Source organism: Histoplasma capsulatum, genomic scaffold (genome assembly GCF_000149585.1).
Source record: "Histoplasma capsulatum NAm1 scaffold_1 genomic scaffold, whole genome shotgun sequence".
NCBI classification, from domain to species: Eukaryota; Fungi; Ascomycota; class Eurotiomycetes; order Onygenales; family Ajellomycetaceae; genus Histoplasma; species Histoplasma mississippiense.
Genome location: NW_001813982.1, coordinates 4,202 through 19,150, shown reverse-complemented (window position 1 = coordinate 19,150; position 14,949 = coordinate 4,202). Strand labels below are relative to the sequence as shown.

The window sequence follows — 14,949 nt, the reverse complement described above, 5'->3', positions numbered from 1 at the left end:
GAGCCATTTTCCAACCAAGCTCCCATCCCATCCCAAGCCACGGCCTACTCACCGCCGCAGATTATTCGGCAATTTACGGAGGCGACCAGGCACGAAACCCATACTATTATGGCTCATATGGCCAGTCCCAGGATGGCGTTTCGACACAACAGAGGGCCGGGAGCGGATTTAATGTCAGTGGTGCCGATGTGCAACCTCAGGTCGCTTCGACGCAACCGCCAAGCCGTTTCACCCATGTTGAAGCTCCAAGCAGTGGTCAAAATACACCTAACCCCACACTGCCTGGCCAAACTACACAACCGGCTCAACATGTCCCTCAGGCACAGGGTGCTCATGGTGCCTACAACTATGCTTATCCCTATTACTCCAACCCCCATTATGCGAATACATACATGAGCCAAATGAACCAGCATCAATATGGAAGAAACCGCCCGATGTACGATGACGCAAGGAGATACGAAGAACACTACCTTCACAACAACCAATTTGGTTATGGCAACCAGTATGCTGCTCCCTACGGCGCCAAAGGCGGCATGTACGCGCAGCCTCAGCATGGATTCTCTTATGATCATGCTTCTTCTCCGGCTACTGCTGCTTCATTCAACCAAAATGTTCCTGGACGCGAAGCAGGATATGGCCGTACAGGCTCTGCTCAGCCGTCGGACGCCCAAACATCAGGCCATACTGCCTTCGGCGGAATCCCGGACGTATTCGGCCGGACACAATCCGGATTTGTCCAAAGCCAACCTATTGCGCAACAGCAGCCAGTGAGCGCAGAGGAAACGGCAAAGGGATTCGAAGCGCCCAAGGCAGGCGGGCCAAGCCCATCTTTAGCTCAAGCAAACCGTCCAGGATCCGCAACTAACAGTGGTCCTGGCCAACCCCAGGCTGGGCAGACGAGCTTGCCCCCTGCACAGGGTCAACCAACAAGCCAGCAGGGATTCGGGGGGTATCCTCAGCTTAACCCACAATACAGTGGATTAGGAAACCTTGGAGCGCATCACCAGGGAGCCAATGCATCCCATCACCAAGCCGGTGGATATGGCAATTACGGGGCAGGGTTTAGTGGCAATTACTACGGAAATAGCGGTCGTGGAGGAGGATGGGGCGGCAACTACGGTCATTAAGAAGCAAACCACAAAATGAACTGGTTCACAGGCCGTTTGGAAGCAGCGCTGGGACTAGGCCCTTCGGCCCTCCACGTGTGCTCTCCTTCGTTTTGTTCCCTAATGATGATTCTTTTCCTTTTGTCTCGTTATTGATTTATTGGCTGTCTTGCAACAGGGTCTATTATTTTTGCGAATGACCCCTGGCCCTTCCCCCCAAAAAAAAAGGTTTTGATACGTGATCATTTTTCCTTTTTAGCTTTGTTTATTGGTTGTTTTTTTCCTCCTATCAGCTCCTCTCTTTTTTTCGTTTGCCCTCATACAGATTTCATGTCGATTCCTCTCCTCCAAATCCCAACAAACACAGCAAATCATTCTTGTAACAATTATATTACATTTTCGTCTTCGGGAGACTGGACTCGCTTTTTTCTCGTTTACCCCCTCTTTTTTTTCTTTTTCTTTTTTTTTTTTTTTTGCCAATAAACTATAGCTTCGATTGATTCAGATTGAGGATATAACCAAACCATGAAATTGAAAAAGAATCGGAATTTGGTTTTGTAATGCCGCTCTCAATCCTGTGAAATTGCCGTGGGGACAGCACTCACTACCATGACATGAGCAGGGGCCTACGTTGCCATGCCGGGTTCCCAAGGCGCTCTCTCCTTGTATTTCAGTCGTCAACAGCATCTGATGAACTGCGTGGATGCAGCCACACGCCAGGCAGAACAATTATATAGTTATATTTATAGCAAGCACGGTGAGGGGACAGATCAATTACCCGAAAAGGCAGAGGCCGCACTAGCGCCGCTTCTGTGGATTCTGCCCTCGTTTAAATTCGTCGCGGCTCTTGGTGTGGGAAATGTGGGAAATGTGGGAAACGTCATGAAAACGACAGCCAACGAACTAATCTGACGTGTGGCGTGTGGCGTAAATGCTGCGTACCAGAGTAGGGAGTCGGGAGTAATATGTAGGGCTGCATCCGGTGTCGTAATTCTTGGTGCGCTGCGCTCGGATTGGCTCTCGGTGCGAGCGCAGCTCCGCTCATATCCGTCACTCTGGGCGTTTCTCCTCCACGGTGATAATGTCGCTCCCCGGATCCCACTGCTCACCTCGGCTCCACCCTTTGAAAATCAAAACCTGAGATCTCATTTACGTGACTACATAACACCGGGCTATCTCGATTTGGCGAACCCACACGTAACCCCTGGGCAAATGGATCTGTTCCGATCGCGAATATCCCTGGGAGGGGGGGGGAGGGGGGTCAACCTTGGTTGGAGCACCTCACCCGGTTACCACCTCACTAAACAGCGATATCACTCACTCCACACATAAAATACTAATTTGAACTTTTGGCCCATGCTCCGGATAGCTGCCAAACCACAGTGGTGAGGGCTTCGTGTCTCTGCTGGGGTTGTGCTGACCTGCGTACCGCGGAGGATCTTGCGAAGTTGGTCTTGCGTGGCTTGACAGCGAGTGCTAGCCAGCGACAACGTATCACCATGCTCGATAACGTCCTTCTCGAGCTAAGAGAGAAAAAAAAAGGCCATAATATTCGTATCGATACCCGTCGCAGCAGGGGCAACAAGTATCATCACAAACGGGCAATGACGAATCCTCTCGGATTCTTCTACAATCATTACTAGGAGTCCAAGTGCGAAACTATCTTCTTTGATACTCTAGAAGTCTCGAAAATGCTTCGCTTTCCTGTTATCATCAGGTCGAACTAACCAGGACTGGTTCCTCGCAACTGTCATCTAAATTTAGCATCGACCAAAAAAAAAAAAAAAAAAAACATTACAGGTTTGTCTGATGAAAGTGGACTTCAATGTTATGCAGTCAAGCAATAAGCCGGAGCGAGGTGACGATTTATTTAAGTCATCATGGATGTCCCGATTTTCTAGCTGTTTTGATTCAGCGCACATCTTATCTCAGAATTAGATTGTTCCTTATATTTATTATCTCACTACTCATCTGTTCTCGGTGCACCTTGGCCTTTTCTCTTGTTCCCGGTCTCTCCTTGTGATTCGAGGCTCTCCTGCACGGAAGCAAAAGACAAAAATGGGCCGCTGTGATTTTGAGAGAAATTCGGAGACTGTTGGGTGGTTATATTGTCCCTCTGTGGAGGCTGCCATTCTGTTTACCTCGCTCTACGCAGCAACTTTATTGGCTCATATCGTTCAATGGTTTACATGCCGAAAGGTGCGTTTTACACCTTACCTAACTTCCCTTCTGAATTCGAAACTGGGGGGGGGGGGGGGAAAGTGGATATACTAAAACTTGGATCTCCTGTTTTACTAGAAATTTTGCTGGGTGATCGTAATGGCTGTCCTATGGGAAACTGGCGGCTTCGCAATGCGCGTAGTTTCCGCGAAGAAGATATATGGTCTATGGCACTTCATCCCACAACAACTATTGATCATTCTCGCCCCTGTCTGGCTAAATGCTTTTGTGTATATGGTCTTGGGGCGGATGATCTATTTCTACATCCCGGAGAAGAAGATCTTCGGTATCAGCGCTCAGCGCATTACGCTTGTGTTTGTACTGCTGGATGTGTTTTCCATGTTCGTGCAATCGTCGTCTGCAAGTTTGATGTCATCCGACAGTTCGAACTTGGCAAAAATGGGCGTCAATGTTTGTATGTTGTGCCTACTCTGATTTCCCTTCCTCCATCATTCAATTACGCGCCTTTCGTTTTTGCGGCGTCCGTTGGCTCCTTCTGCAATTTAGCACCCTGGTAACCCGTTGTGCACGTCTACAGACATGGGCGGAATCGGCCTCCAAGAATTCTTCATAATCATGTTCCTTTTCCTCGCCGGCCGTTTTCAGTACCTAATGAACAAGATCGAAGTATACCAACCACAACACCTCCCCTGGCGCCGCCTCCTCTACACCCTCTACGCCGTGCTCCTCCTAATCACCATCCGCATCATTTACCGCCTAATCGAGTTCTCAAAGGGTATGGAAACCGGCTTGGCCACGAACGAAATGGCCTTCTACTTGCTAGAAGCCGTACCGATGTTTTTAGGTTTCGTTCTGTTTAACCTTGTGCACCCTTCGATTGCGCTAGTGGGGCCCGGGAGTGAGTTCCCGAAGAAGGACAAGAAGGAAATTAAGCGGAAGAAGGCGGAAAAGAAGGCGGAAAAGAAGGCGGAAAAGGCGGCGGCGGCTGCGGGTCGGCCGAAGCGTTCGTGGAAACATCTCGGCCGTCGTGTCAATGATGTCGAGTCGGGAAGTGATTTGGAAACCGAAGGGTTGCGGATGCAGGAAGGTTTACGAAATTCCCAGCGGTATGACCGTTCATTCGTTTCTCCAGTGCCATCGGAGTATCCGCAGGCACATTATCAACGATGATGGGGCGTTTTTAGATTTTTTTTTTTTTTTTTTTCATTTATTATTATTATTATTATTATTATTATTTTTACTTTTTTTTAATTGCTTTGGACCCTTTCCTTTCCCGACTACGCGGATACCGGATAAAAGATTTTTCTTTTTTGGCATGTCTTTTATCCCCCTTTTTTCTTTCTTTTTCCCTTATGTACTATGTGTTGGAGCCGGCAAAGCATTGTTTGTTATTCTCATTTTTTTCGTTTTTCGCCCGCCTTGTTTCCTCCCAGCTTTCCTTCCCCCTCCTCTCTATGCCAGGATAATCCTCCTCTCCCGTCAATGCATTTTGTTGGACATAGCATGCATGCGGACCTCTCGTTTTTGGGCTACGGTAGCTAATAATGGCTTGGTTTTCTCTCTTTTTTTTTTTACGTCTCATGTTTTGTATGTATATATACCCATCTCCTGTTAGAATCTAGAACCCATGGCAAATGGCATCTACATATACATATACATATACATATTCATGTAATATATTATGGTATATATGATACCAGTACAGACTTCCAGGCTTGGTGGCTGTTCTGCACAAAAGGGTCGATTGACGATAACAGCCAGTTATTATATCAAGTTGTCTACGTAGTTAGTTAATAAAAAATCAAAAATAGTTATAGTTATAAGCGTAAGTTAGTTAACTAACTAGTTAGCTAATGATGAAAACGATCCTCGCTGATGGAACCACTCCAGCTGAGTGAGGGATCCTACATATATCCTGTCCCTGTATATATATACATATATATATACATACACGGGCGGCCATTTGATAAATTCTTATTACCAGTGCCCTTCTCTCTCTCGTCCTATTTTCCTACTCAAATATATATAAAATAAAATGGAAAAAAAAAAAAAAAAAAAAAATCGAAGCGGGAATTTAAATCACGTGTAAAACCAAATACCAAATAGGCCCAGCCAAATACAGATGCAGATGCAGATGCAGATGCAAAATCAAAATTCTTTCGAATCATCTCAGAACAGAAAGCGGTGGAGGAAAAGGAAAATGGAAAGGAAAAGAACGGAAAGGGAAGAAATAAATGAAATTAAAAAAAGGGGGGGGCGGGAACCGGTTGTTGTCCTGAAGTGGGTCTTTAAATCCAAAATTGGGAAGGGGATAGAAACAAAAGTATCTCAGAAAGAGAGAGAGAGAGAGAGAGGAAAGTAAGAAGTAAGTGAGGAAACGGCGCGGAGCCCTCTTTAAGTTCCCCTGGCTTCATTTCTCAACTGCCTTCCGCAACCTCCGTTGCTTCCGCAGCCTGTTCAACCACTGCAGATGAGTTATCGCCGGCCACTAATCCCAGACCGCGGGCCCCATCTTTATGGTAGGGCGGAGCCGCATTCTTAGCCGCCTCAGGCAAAAATCTCCACACCCCGCCTGTCTTATCGGACTCCAGGCCGCTATTGCCATTGGAATCCACCCAGCCCAGCTTCTCCGCCAATTTGAGAAACACCTGATCATCTTCGCCAGACTCCACGCGCTTGAAGAACCGCCTTTCCCACTCGCGGCCCTCTTCGCGCTCCAACTTGCGCAGCTGGCGCTGGGCGACTTCGATCTTCGATTTGGCAACAGAGGTGGCGTCCATGTCACCACGGCCGATCGCGGCTGCAACGTCCTTCCATGCCCTTCGTGATTCGTACAGATCCTGTTCCTCTAGCGGGGCGAGGGTGAGTGGGATCGTCTTCTCCGTCCTGGCACTGTAATTTTCTATGATTTCTTGCTTTTTGCCTTTGGCGAGTTTTGATGACGAAGGTGTTGGACCATTGGCCTTCAGCTGTGTAGAGAGGTTTCTTTTCGCCTTCGCTCTCGTGGTATAGGATGGCGTTGAAGGAGTTCTTCTTCCCGCTCACCCATCCTTTGCCCGAGTATTCGATCTTGGCAACGTAGCCGGTGGAACTAACGATCTGAGTATGTCGGTTGAGCTCGACGAAGGGGGTTCCGTAAATTAGGGATTCGATGTGCAGTGACGGGAGAGTTATGAGGTATGTTTCCCGTTCTGGGGATGGGTTGGCTGTGGTAGGTAGCGGAGTGAGGGAGTATATGGCATGTCCGATTTGTTTCACGTTTATGGTACTCGAGAACGAAGCTTTCTGGGCGTTATATCCTTGTAGCTGAACGCCACGGAAAACCAAAAAGATTCAAGTTCTAATGTCAACAAGTTGCATCTCAAACTTATCGAGTGGAATGATGGCTTACCTGCACACCATGCTTCTCATTCTCGATTGCATAAGCCGTTACAGGTGGATGATGGCTACCAGAGAGAGTAAGCATTTCCAGCACACCACAAACTCTCCGGAAAATTGCTGGGAATCAGATAACAAAAAGTTGCACTAACGAATTACGAACCTTACTTGCTCGCTAACAAGTCGTGTTTCTCCAACGTCGCCATCATCCTCCCACTTCCCCAGAAACAGCTCACCCAAGAACGGATTTAGCGGCTTCTTCTCGCTACCCAACTTCTCGCTACGGCTACAATATTGCTGATGGAGCGTGCTAAGGAACCATTTTAACACAAGGAGGGCACGTTTCTCGGGATCGGGCTCTTTGGCTGGTGCAACAAAGATCTTTGGATGCTCGGCCCAGTAAGCGGAGTATTCGACGAGGGAGGTGGCGGAGAGGATAAAGGGCGGAGCGGTTAGGGAGGAGAGATCGCCGTTAAAAGAGGCGATTGACTACAAATCGAAATGTCAGAGAAGTATTTCAAAGGGCAGATGGGATATGTTCCGCAATATCATTTTTCTTTTCTTGCAAAAAATGTACTCAATTAACTTGTCTCCCCCTCACCTTCAAGAACGACGACCAGGAACCCCGACTGCCAGCGGGGACACCCGACCCCTCATCCTTTGGGCTAGACATTGTCTAGGAATAAGGTTCAACAAGCACAAAACCAAGATAGACAAATGAGCGCAGCCGAATGAGATCGGATAATATAGCTAGGACGGAGGAGATCAAAACTGTGCGGAGGAGAGAAGCATTTGCCATCCAGAGTGGTATGTGTTTGTTGTGGCGCATTGGGTTTCGGCAAATGTGCCAAGCTTCAGCGCCTCTGAGTGGTCAAGTTATGGATCCCCGAGAGACTACTCCAGCACAGGGACATCCATCTACACAGCAAGGAAACTTCCTGATGCGAAAGTTTTAAGAACATTCTCTCCTCTTCCTCTCTGCCCTGTTATAAAAGACACGCTTAAAAACATTCAGCCGGCCTCTTACGTCAACATTGTGGCGCCCATCCTCAGCTGTTTTGAAACAAAAAAGGCAGACCAACTTTTCCTGAGACACACAAGGAACACAAATTTCGTTTGGCCACCTTCATACTCCATTCTCCCTGCGTTACGCGAAATTATGTCTCATCCCATGCAGCTGCAGCTGCAGCTGCAGCTGATTGCTTCTTGTTTTTTTGTTCCGTGCTCATTTCTGCAGGTCTCGATGCAAGTGTCAATTATGTACAAGTCAACCACAATATCGAGCTTCAGCACTGCGAATCATCTGGAGACGTCTTATGGGTTATGGAGATTATTTGATCTCTATTTGTTTATCTTCGTCATTGTTCAAGGGTTTTGTAAAAACTCTTTTGTTATGTGTTTTATGAAGTGGTGAGAAAGACAGAAGAAATGTCCTTCAAAGATGACAATCAACTGGGGTCGAAAGTTTTAAGAATTCCCGATACCCTACTATCCTGAAGACTCTCTAGTCCTCACAATTCAACACTAGCCATATATTTAGGGCCATGGTGTTGGGTTCTAAAACCGCGATTCTATCACAGGAATTCCCTATAAACCGAGAGAGATGCGGAAGACAAAAGGATAGGTTCCTTGGAGGCTCTTCTTCCCTCTCCCGGATTAGGCATCAGTTTGGAAATGTTACAGGGTTTCTCTCAGGCCGAACAAGAAGCTTGAGCAGTTCTCCAAGCCAATCAGACCGACTATACAAAAATATCGAGCAGCTGACATTCTTTACATTGTGATAGCTGCTAGCGGGCCTATCTAACGGCGATTGACGAGATAAAGCTGCAAAGTCAGGGGTGGCGGATGTTAGGAGGCCAACACATCCACGTGCCGGCGGAATAGATATCCCTCCTCCTCCCTGCGGATCCGGATAGAAGCTTACAAGTCGTTGAGGGAAGGACAAGACTCGAAGTTGGGCCCCTGGCTCCGGAGCAGCACAGCAGAGGACCTTATGCAAAATTTGAAACTTGCCTTACCCACACTTTCTATTTACACTCCCATAACTTTCCAGTCCTTCCTTCTTTCCTGCGTTGCTAAGTACAAAACCCGATTTTTCTGCGTTTAAGCCTCTTCCCGTCCAATCGTCCGATTCCCCTCCCGGACGCGGCAATGCTGGCGGAATAGAAACGGACTAGTAAGCTACTATCGTATAATGCTTGGATGGGTTGCGGTTAGCGGGGCTGTGAGAAGCCCCGGAAATAGGTAGGTAGGTACTTAAGGTGGGTACGGTGGGGGGGAGGGGGAGGAGGGAGAGGATCCATTAAAACTATTTGGAAGGGGTCGTGGCGGTGCCGGTTTGCAAGAAACACCCTTTTTCTCTTCTCCCTCTCCCCTTCATTCTCCCCAAATGACAGGAATTGGAAAAGCTGGTAACTTATTACTGTATCGGCATCCGCATCCGCGCTACCGCATGCATGGATGGAAGGAATATACTTCTTCGAGAAGAAAGTTGCTTGGTATGAGGGAAAGATTCATAACGGAGAAAAAGTATGGATAGAGTATGGATGGATTATAATGGAGTTTTGAAACTAAAAGGGAAGAGAAAAAGATATGGAGGAGACAAACACCCATACATGCATGCATCCAACTTCTTTTACTTATCAATCTTCCTCTCTTTTGATTTTTTAACTTTTTCAATGGTCGAGTACGCTGATAACTCCGCAACCAAAATATGATTTTTTCAAATTTTACCATAACTATTCCGCAGTTGTTCCTTGAGGGAAACCTTATGACCACGAAGAGTGTACGCTGCGTATACATACCCGGGTTTGCGGGGGGGATTGCCGTCTGCCCATTCAAACAACAAGGGGAAAAAACAACTAACTACATAAGAAAGCCCCGTCCATAGACTACAAGACACAGATACCGAGGCAACTATGCACTGTATATCTTTCTTTTTTCTGCGGGCGATTTCACCTGCAAGAAAAATCGCGCGGCCTACCGAACAAAAAACCGGTGGTGTCAGTTGGGGTTGGAGGGGGCGGCCGGGTTGTTGAACCTCCAACTTTTGCGGGATTGGCGAGCACAGCGTAGTAGCTGGGTTCGGAGTTTTCATCGCGTAGGATTTACAGAGAGTGGGGTTTAGTTACTGGAAGAAATAGTATGGGGATGGAGGGGGAATGGCTTTGTTCTCTCTTGTTTTCTGGAAGATTTCCGCATGCGTGCGCTTACGTTCCAAGGAGGGGGGGGCGCCGGCGGGACTTGGATTTTTGGTCAGACGAGCGATTTTGCATATCCTTACTGCGCAGCTCGGTCAAGATGGATGTGAAGGGGAAAACGAAAACGATTGGAGGATAGTTGCGCGTTGATCATTTGTGTTTTCCTAACTTACGGAGTACTGTTGTCTTATTATTTGATTGGTCCCTTCTCTTGGTCGTTCATTTTGACATCCTGTCAAAAAGCTTCTGCCTCCACTTTTCAGTGATATCTGTATGATGAGCCTCTCGTTAGCGGTACCTACTTCTCCTTCATGCTAAATGGCACACACAGTTGGATTCTGATTAGATTGCCTATTATGGCCTCTGACCAAGGTGGGCACGGTGGCCAGGATCTGGAAGAAGTACGGAGGAGGGAAATGCAGATTCGGAGAAAAATTTTTCCCCTCTCCCAACCATAAACAAAGCCCTGCATTTGACTTATTATTATTATTATTATTAATTTTGATAGTTAGGGGAGGGTTCCCACTGATGACCAAGGGTTGTTGCTCTACCTCTGTACTCCGGTTGCTCGGTCTCTTGAAGGCTGATGGCTAATAATAATAAGAATCGGGACTGTATCGTGGAACCCTGGTAGCCGTCGAACCATCTGCTCGAGGTGCGTGGTCGTGTGTGTATACGCCGGCTGCCACTATGGACAGCCACATCGAAGATCATGATCATCTTGCTGCACTCGTCCAAGTTAGTGCATTTCGTTCGCCCGCCAACTCCCAAGGGATGGCGCTGGCGCTGCTGCTGCTGCTGTTGCTTGTCAAGAGCGCGGCTCTTATTCTGTCCTTGTATACTCTGAGCAATCTGTCGACAGAGCAACATTTTTCCTGTGACGGAGTAGAGTTTCCACAGCATGAAAAGCTTTGGTAGAATGGAAATTGCTGGGCGATGAAAAAGAAAGCATTTGGTGGCGTCTGCCAAGCCAGCACCCCTGAACCTTCCCTGGTCCACCTGCACAGAATCAATGCTCACTCGTGAGTCGTGAGCCGCTAACGACTCAGTTGAAACATGAGTTGGGGTGCGAAGGAGTTATCAAACGGCCATATTTCGTACATACATTCTGCGTAGTACAGACAACCTTGACATCCGTGTATAAAAATCACACGAGGGGGGATCTGTCCAGTCACTGGCCGCCTTCCTTGTGTTCTAACCAAGTCGCATGTCAGTTAGTTCTATCGGCGAAATTGGTGGGTAATGTGGAGAGTGTGGAGACAGGATCCATGGATATTATCTCCACATCTTGTCGCCCATCTCGAGATCCCTGGCTGAAAGCAGCTGGTGGGGGGGCCCCGGCGGCGGAGAAGAACAGAAGCTGAGGGGAAGAGAAGCGGGGACCACAATATAAGCAATCCCGTTGTTCCAAGGTTAGTTATTCGTGAACAGTATTTGCTAGTTACTTTCACTCAGGTAGTTAGGGGTAACTGGCCTGTTACGCGTGACATTCACTTTGAATTCCGCCTGTCTCTTAACAGCAACTGGTGAAGTTATGATGGGTAAATTCCTATATCTGAGAATACAAACACCGCAAAATGAGTTGGTCATATACGCACACATACGAGGCAGTCAAGGCGCATTGACGTAATTGATCAGAGTTCTGCTCACGGGCGTTCAACGTAGAGGATGCAGTCGTAGTAGGCTATGGACGCCAGTTGGTTCTCGGCTACTGCACCGTGGAAGAAACACCATAGCCGTGCTGGAACCGTGCTGGAACCGTGGTCGAGTAACCACGAACCGGGGATAAGCAAGGCCAAGGCCGCACTAGTGGGCTGGTACTTGCTCCCTGGCGCCATTTTTGCCTGGGAAGCTTGGTACCTTCCCATGATGGCGTCCCGGAGCTAAACCAGCCCCGAGTGCGCCGTTTTCGTGACGGTTGGCCTATTTTGGCGTTCTGCCCAGCCAGGATCGTCGCTGGTTAGTTAGGTTAGCCCCGACAAACACTAAACGAACATCTCACGAGAGTGGAAGGGAGAATCGCCATGCTCCACCTGTGTCAACACTGCGCATCCCCCATGGCCAATCGCTCAGCATTGCTGCTTGCTGTTGCAGCGTCATCCACTCTTCTCTCTCTCTCTCTCTCTCTCTCTGTTCTTTGCTTCTTCGGACGTTTCGACGCTGTGCAACACAGATTAGAGACGGATGAAGTAGCTCGGAATCTTGTCATTGAAGCTTCTGCTCTCACCGGCGGACTATGCAGTATGGCGGTTCCAATAGATATGTGTAGCTCATACTCCTTCCAGAGCCATCGTCTTCTCCCATCCGCGGGCTCCCTTTCTTACTCTGTAGCTTCTTGCTTGCTCTTCCCCTTCTGTCTCCACATGAACGGCACCGCTAAACCAATGCGGATGTCGAAGTCAGAGGCGTTATTACAGGGTTCCAAGGTTTGGACAAGGCCCCAGATGACGGGTGGAAGCTAAAATGGTAAAGGCGTTAGGTTGTGATGTTCGTAATTGTTTATTCGCGATTTGAAGCGACCGCGAGACTGCAATCCGTGGAGTTTGGGGCTTTGATGCCAGGTTTCTCTGCTCTAAATTTACCCTGGGCTGCTGGTACAGCAGTTACATCCACGCGAACATCTCTGCATAACGCAGTACATTGCATCCAGGAGTGGCCAGTCCTTACATAGTACATTCCATTCCACAGCTCCCCTTGCCTTGCTTACATACTCACCCTCCGCGCTGCCGTGGTCGCACCAGAGCCCCTTCCCAGGATATATAACCGTCTTCCCACGCCCCCGTATATATATTCTGCCCCTCAGCTGCACCTGTTCTGTCTGTCAGCCCTTCTCGCGGTTCTCGCTATCTCTCCCCACAGGCGAAGGTTCTGCCAAGCCCGCGTCTCCTTCGTTTATTCGCGTCCCATTTCGCAATATTCCGACATCTGCCTTGCATCTTGAGTCTGGTCTTTGACCAGCCTGTGGCCGAATATGGCAGACAACAAGGACGAAGTCTCTGAGATTGTGTCTGGAGATCCCACTCAAAAGCAACAGGAGCAGGAACAGGAAGTCGAGAAATTAGCCGAAAGGTGTGTGTGCCCGATTAAAAAAAAAAAAAAATTTTAACACACAAATCACAAAGAAATTGATGTACTGACCCATATTGTGTTTTGCGGCGCCAGCTCTGACCAGAGCTCTGACAATGCCGAAAGGGGGGATCGGGAAAGGATCAATCTAAATGCGAACTTGACTGCAAAGTATGATCAACCTTCTCTCAATTGGACTCCTCATTCCGCCTTTCGACATTGAAATAGATAGCTAGAAGCTGACAATGCTCCGTGTCACGCGTCTAGAATCAAAAACCCCCTTGCGGATATCCCAAATGCTACCCTATTACGAGATGTCAAGGATTTCGCGCAGAGGTTCGGCTTGGATCACGATTTGCCTACTCTGCAGAGGGGCGCCCTGGTAGCGAAAGATCCAGCCAATTTCGAGAATGTTGAGGGCATCACTCCGGATGAAGTTGAAGTTCTCCGCAACGAGGTTCTTCACAAGTGGCGCCAACCAAAGCCCCTCTTCTTCACCATCATCCTGTGTTCGATTGGTGCAGCCGTCCAGTAAGTTGAGCATTGGCCTTTTCCCAAAATTCCTTTTCTTGCTAGGGTTCTGAACTGGGAATACAGGGGATGGGATCAGACTGGTTCCAACGGTGCCAACCTGTCATTCCCCGGAAGCCGTTCAATCTCCCTGAGAAAGATCACCCGGATGCGGAGAGGAAACCAGTGGATTGTTGGTTTAGTCAATGCGTATGTCTGCAATCCCCCCTGCCCGTCGAGCCTCCCTTACCGAATCGAAAACTAACGATTTATAGGGGACCGTACATCGGATCGGCTTTCCTGTAAGATCCGGGAATTTCATTCCTGGTACCCCTTTATTCTTTGCTCGCATGCCTAACCTTAAAAATATATGCAGTGGTTGCTGGTGCTCTGATCCTCTTAACTATTACTTGGGTCGTCGAGGGGCTATCTTTGTCTCTGCTGTCTTCTGTGTACTCACCCCTATCGGCTCTGCTGTTTCACAGAGCTGGCCCCAATTACTGGTCACGCGCCTGCTCATGGGAATTGGAATGGGTGCTAAAGCTTCCACGGTGCCAATTTTCTGTGCCGAGAACACTCCTGCCTCTATCCGTGGTGGTCTTGTTATGTGCTGGCAACTGTAAGGCTGCCCTCACCCCATACCTTTACTTTCTTCTCATTATTTCCTTTTCCTTTTATCTTCTCGCGAGGTTGCAAATACCGAACTAACACATCGTTATATAGTTGGACTGCTTTTGGTATCTTTCTAGGATTCTGCGCAAACCTTGCCGTAAAAGACACCGGCGATGTCTCCTGGAGACTTCAATTGGGTTCTGCATTCTTGCCAGCTGTCCCTCTTCTTCTTGGCGTTTTTTGGTGCCCAGAGTCCCCGCGTTGGTTTATCAAAAAAGGGAAAGTCGATAGGGCTTACCAATCCCTTCTTTCCCTACGGAATCATCCAATCCAGGCAGCTCGGGATCTGTACTACATGTACTCACAAATCCAAATTGAGGAGCAGATCGCTGGAAAGAGCAATTACATCACTCGGTTCTTCCAATTATTCACCATCCCCCGTGTCCGTCGGGCAACCCTCGCATCGTTTGTAGTCATGATTGCGCAGCAAATGTGCGGTATCAATACCATGGCGTTCTATTCGTCGACCATTTTCGCGGAAGCAAACGCCACTGTTACTGAGTCATTGTTTGCGTCATGGGGTTTCGGTTTGATTAACTTCGTGTTCGCGTTCCCTGCCGTCTGGACTATTGACACATATGGACGACGTGCCCTCTTGCTCTTCACCTTCCCGCAGATGGCTTGGACTCTGCTTGCTGGCGGCTTTGCATTCTATATTCCGCAAGACAGCAGGGCTCATCTTGGTGTCATCGCCTTCTTCATCTACTTGTTCGCCGCGTTTTACTCTCCAGGAGAAGGTCCTGTACCCTTAACCTATTCTGCTGAGGTCTTCCCTCTTTCGCACCGAGGTCCATACGATCCTTTATCCACCTCCAAATAGCTCCGCGCGTGCCTCC

At 48.3% G+C, this 14,949-nt stretch overlaps 4 protein-coding genes across 4 annotated transcripts in view; 3 read left to right on the top strand and 1 right to left on the bottom strand.

The window, feature by feature from the left end:
* HCAG_00005 (conserved hypothetical protein) overlaps window positions 1–1,127 on the top strand; it is a gene marked incomplete at both ends in the record, with an annotated part of 2,798 nt that extends 1,671 nt beyond the window's left edge. The window contains one exon of the mRNA XM_001542909.1: window positions 126–1,127. Within this exon, the coding sequence (XP_001542959.1) occupies window positions 126–1,127 (1,002 nt within the window). The remainder of the gene's footprint in view (window positions 1–125) is intronic.
* A 2,037-nt stretch (window positions 1,128–3,164) lies between these two features.
* HCAG_00004 (predicted protein) lies at window positions 3,165–4,457 on the top strand (the record flags this gene model as incomplete). The annotated part of the gene is made up of 3 exons (XM_001542908.1): window positions 3,165–3,305; window positions 3,405–3,741; window positions 3,865–4,457. The coding sequence occupies 3 exons, from the start codon at window positions 3,165–3,167 to the stop codon at window positions 4,455–4,457; spliced, it is 1,071 nt and encodes a 356-aa protein (XP_001542958.1).
* A 1,247-nt stretch (window positions 4,458–5,704) lies between these two features.
* HCAG_00003 (hypothetical protein) lies at window positions 5,705–7,338 on the bottom strand (the record flags this gene model as incomplete). Its single annotated transcript, XM_001542907.1, has 5 exons — window positions 5,705–6,127; window positions 6,333–6,593; window positions 6,679–6,733; window positions 6,829–7,154; window positions 7,267–7,338. 5 exons carry the CDS (start codon window positions 7,336–7,338, stop codon window positions 5,705–5,707), a joined length of 1,137 nt encoding a protein of 378 aa, XP_001542957.1.
* A 5,498-nt stretch (window positions 7,339–12,836) lies between these two features.
* HCAG_00002 (hypothetical protein) lies at window positions 12,837–14,933 on the top strand (the record flags this gene model as incomplete). The annotated part of the gene is made up of 6 exons (XM_001542906.1): window positions 12,837–12,934; window positions 13,199–13,462; window positions 13,529–13,651; window positions 13,717–13,743; window positions 13,818–14,060; window positions 14,165–14,933. 6 exons carry the CDS (start codon window positions 12,837–12,839, stop codon window positions 14,931–14,933), a joined length of 1,524 nt encoding a protein of 507 aa, XP_001542956.1.
* Window positions 14,934–14,949: the final 16 nt, after the last annotated feature.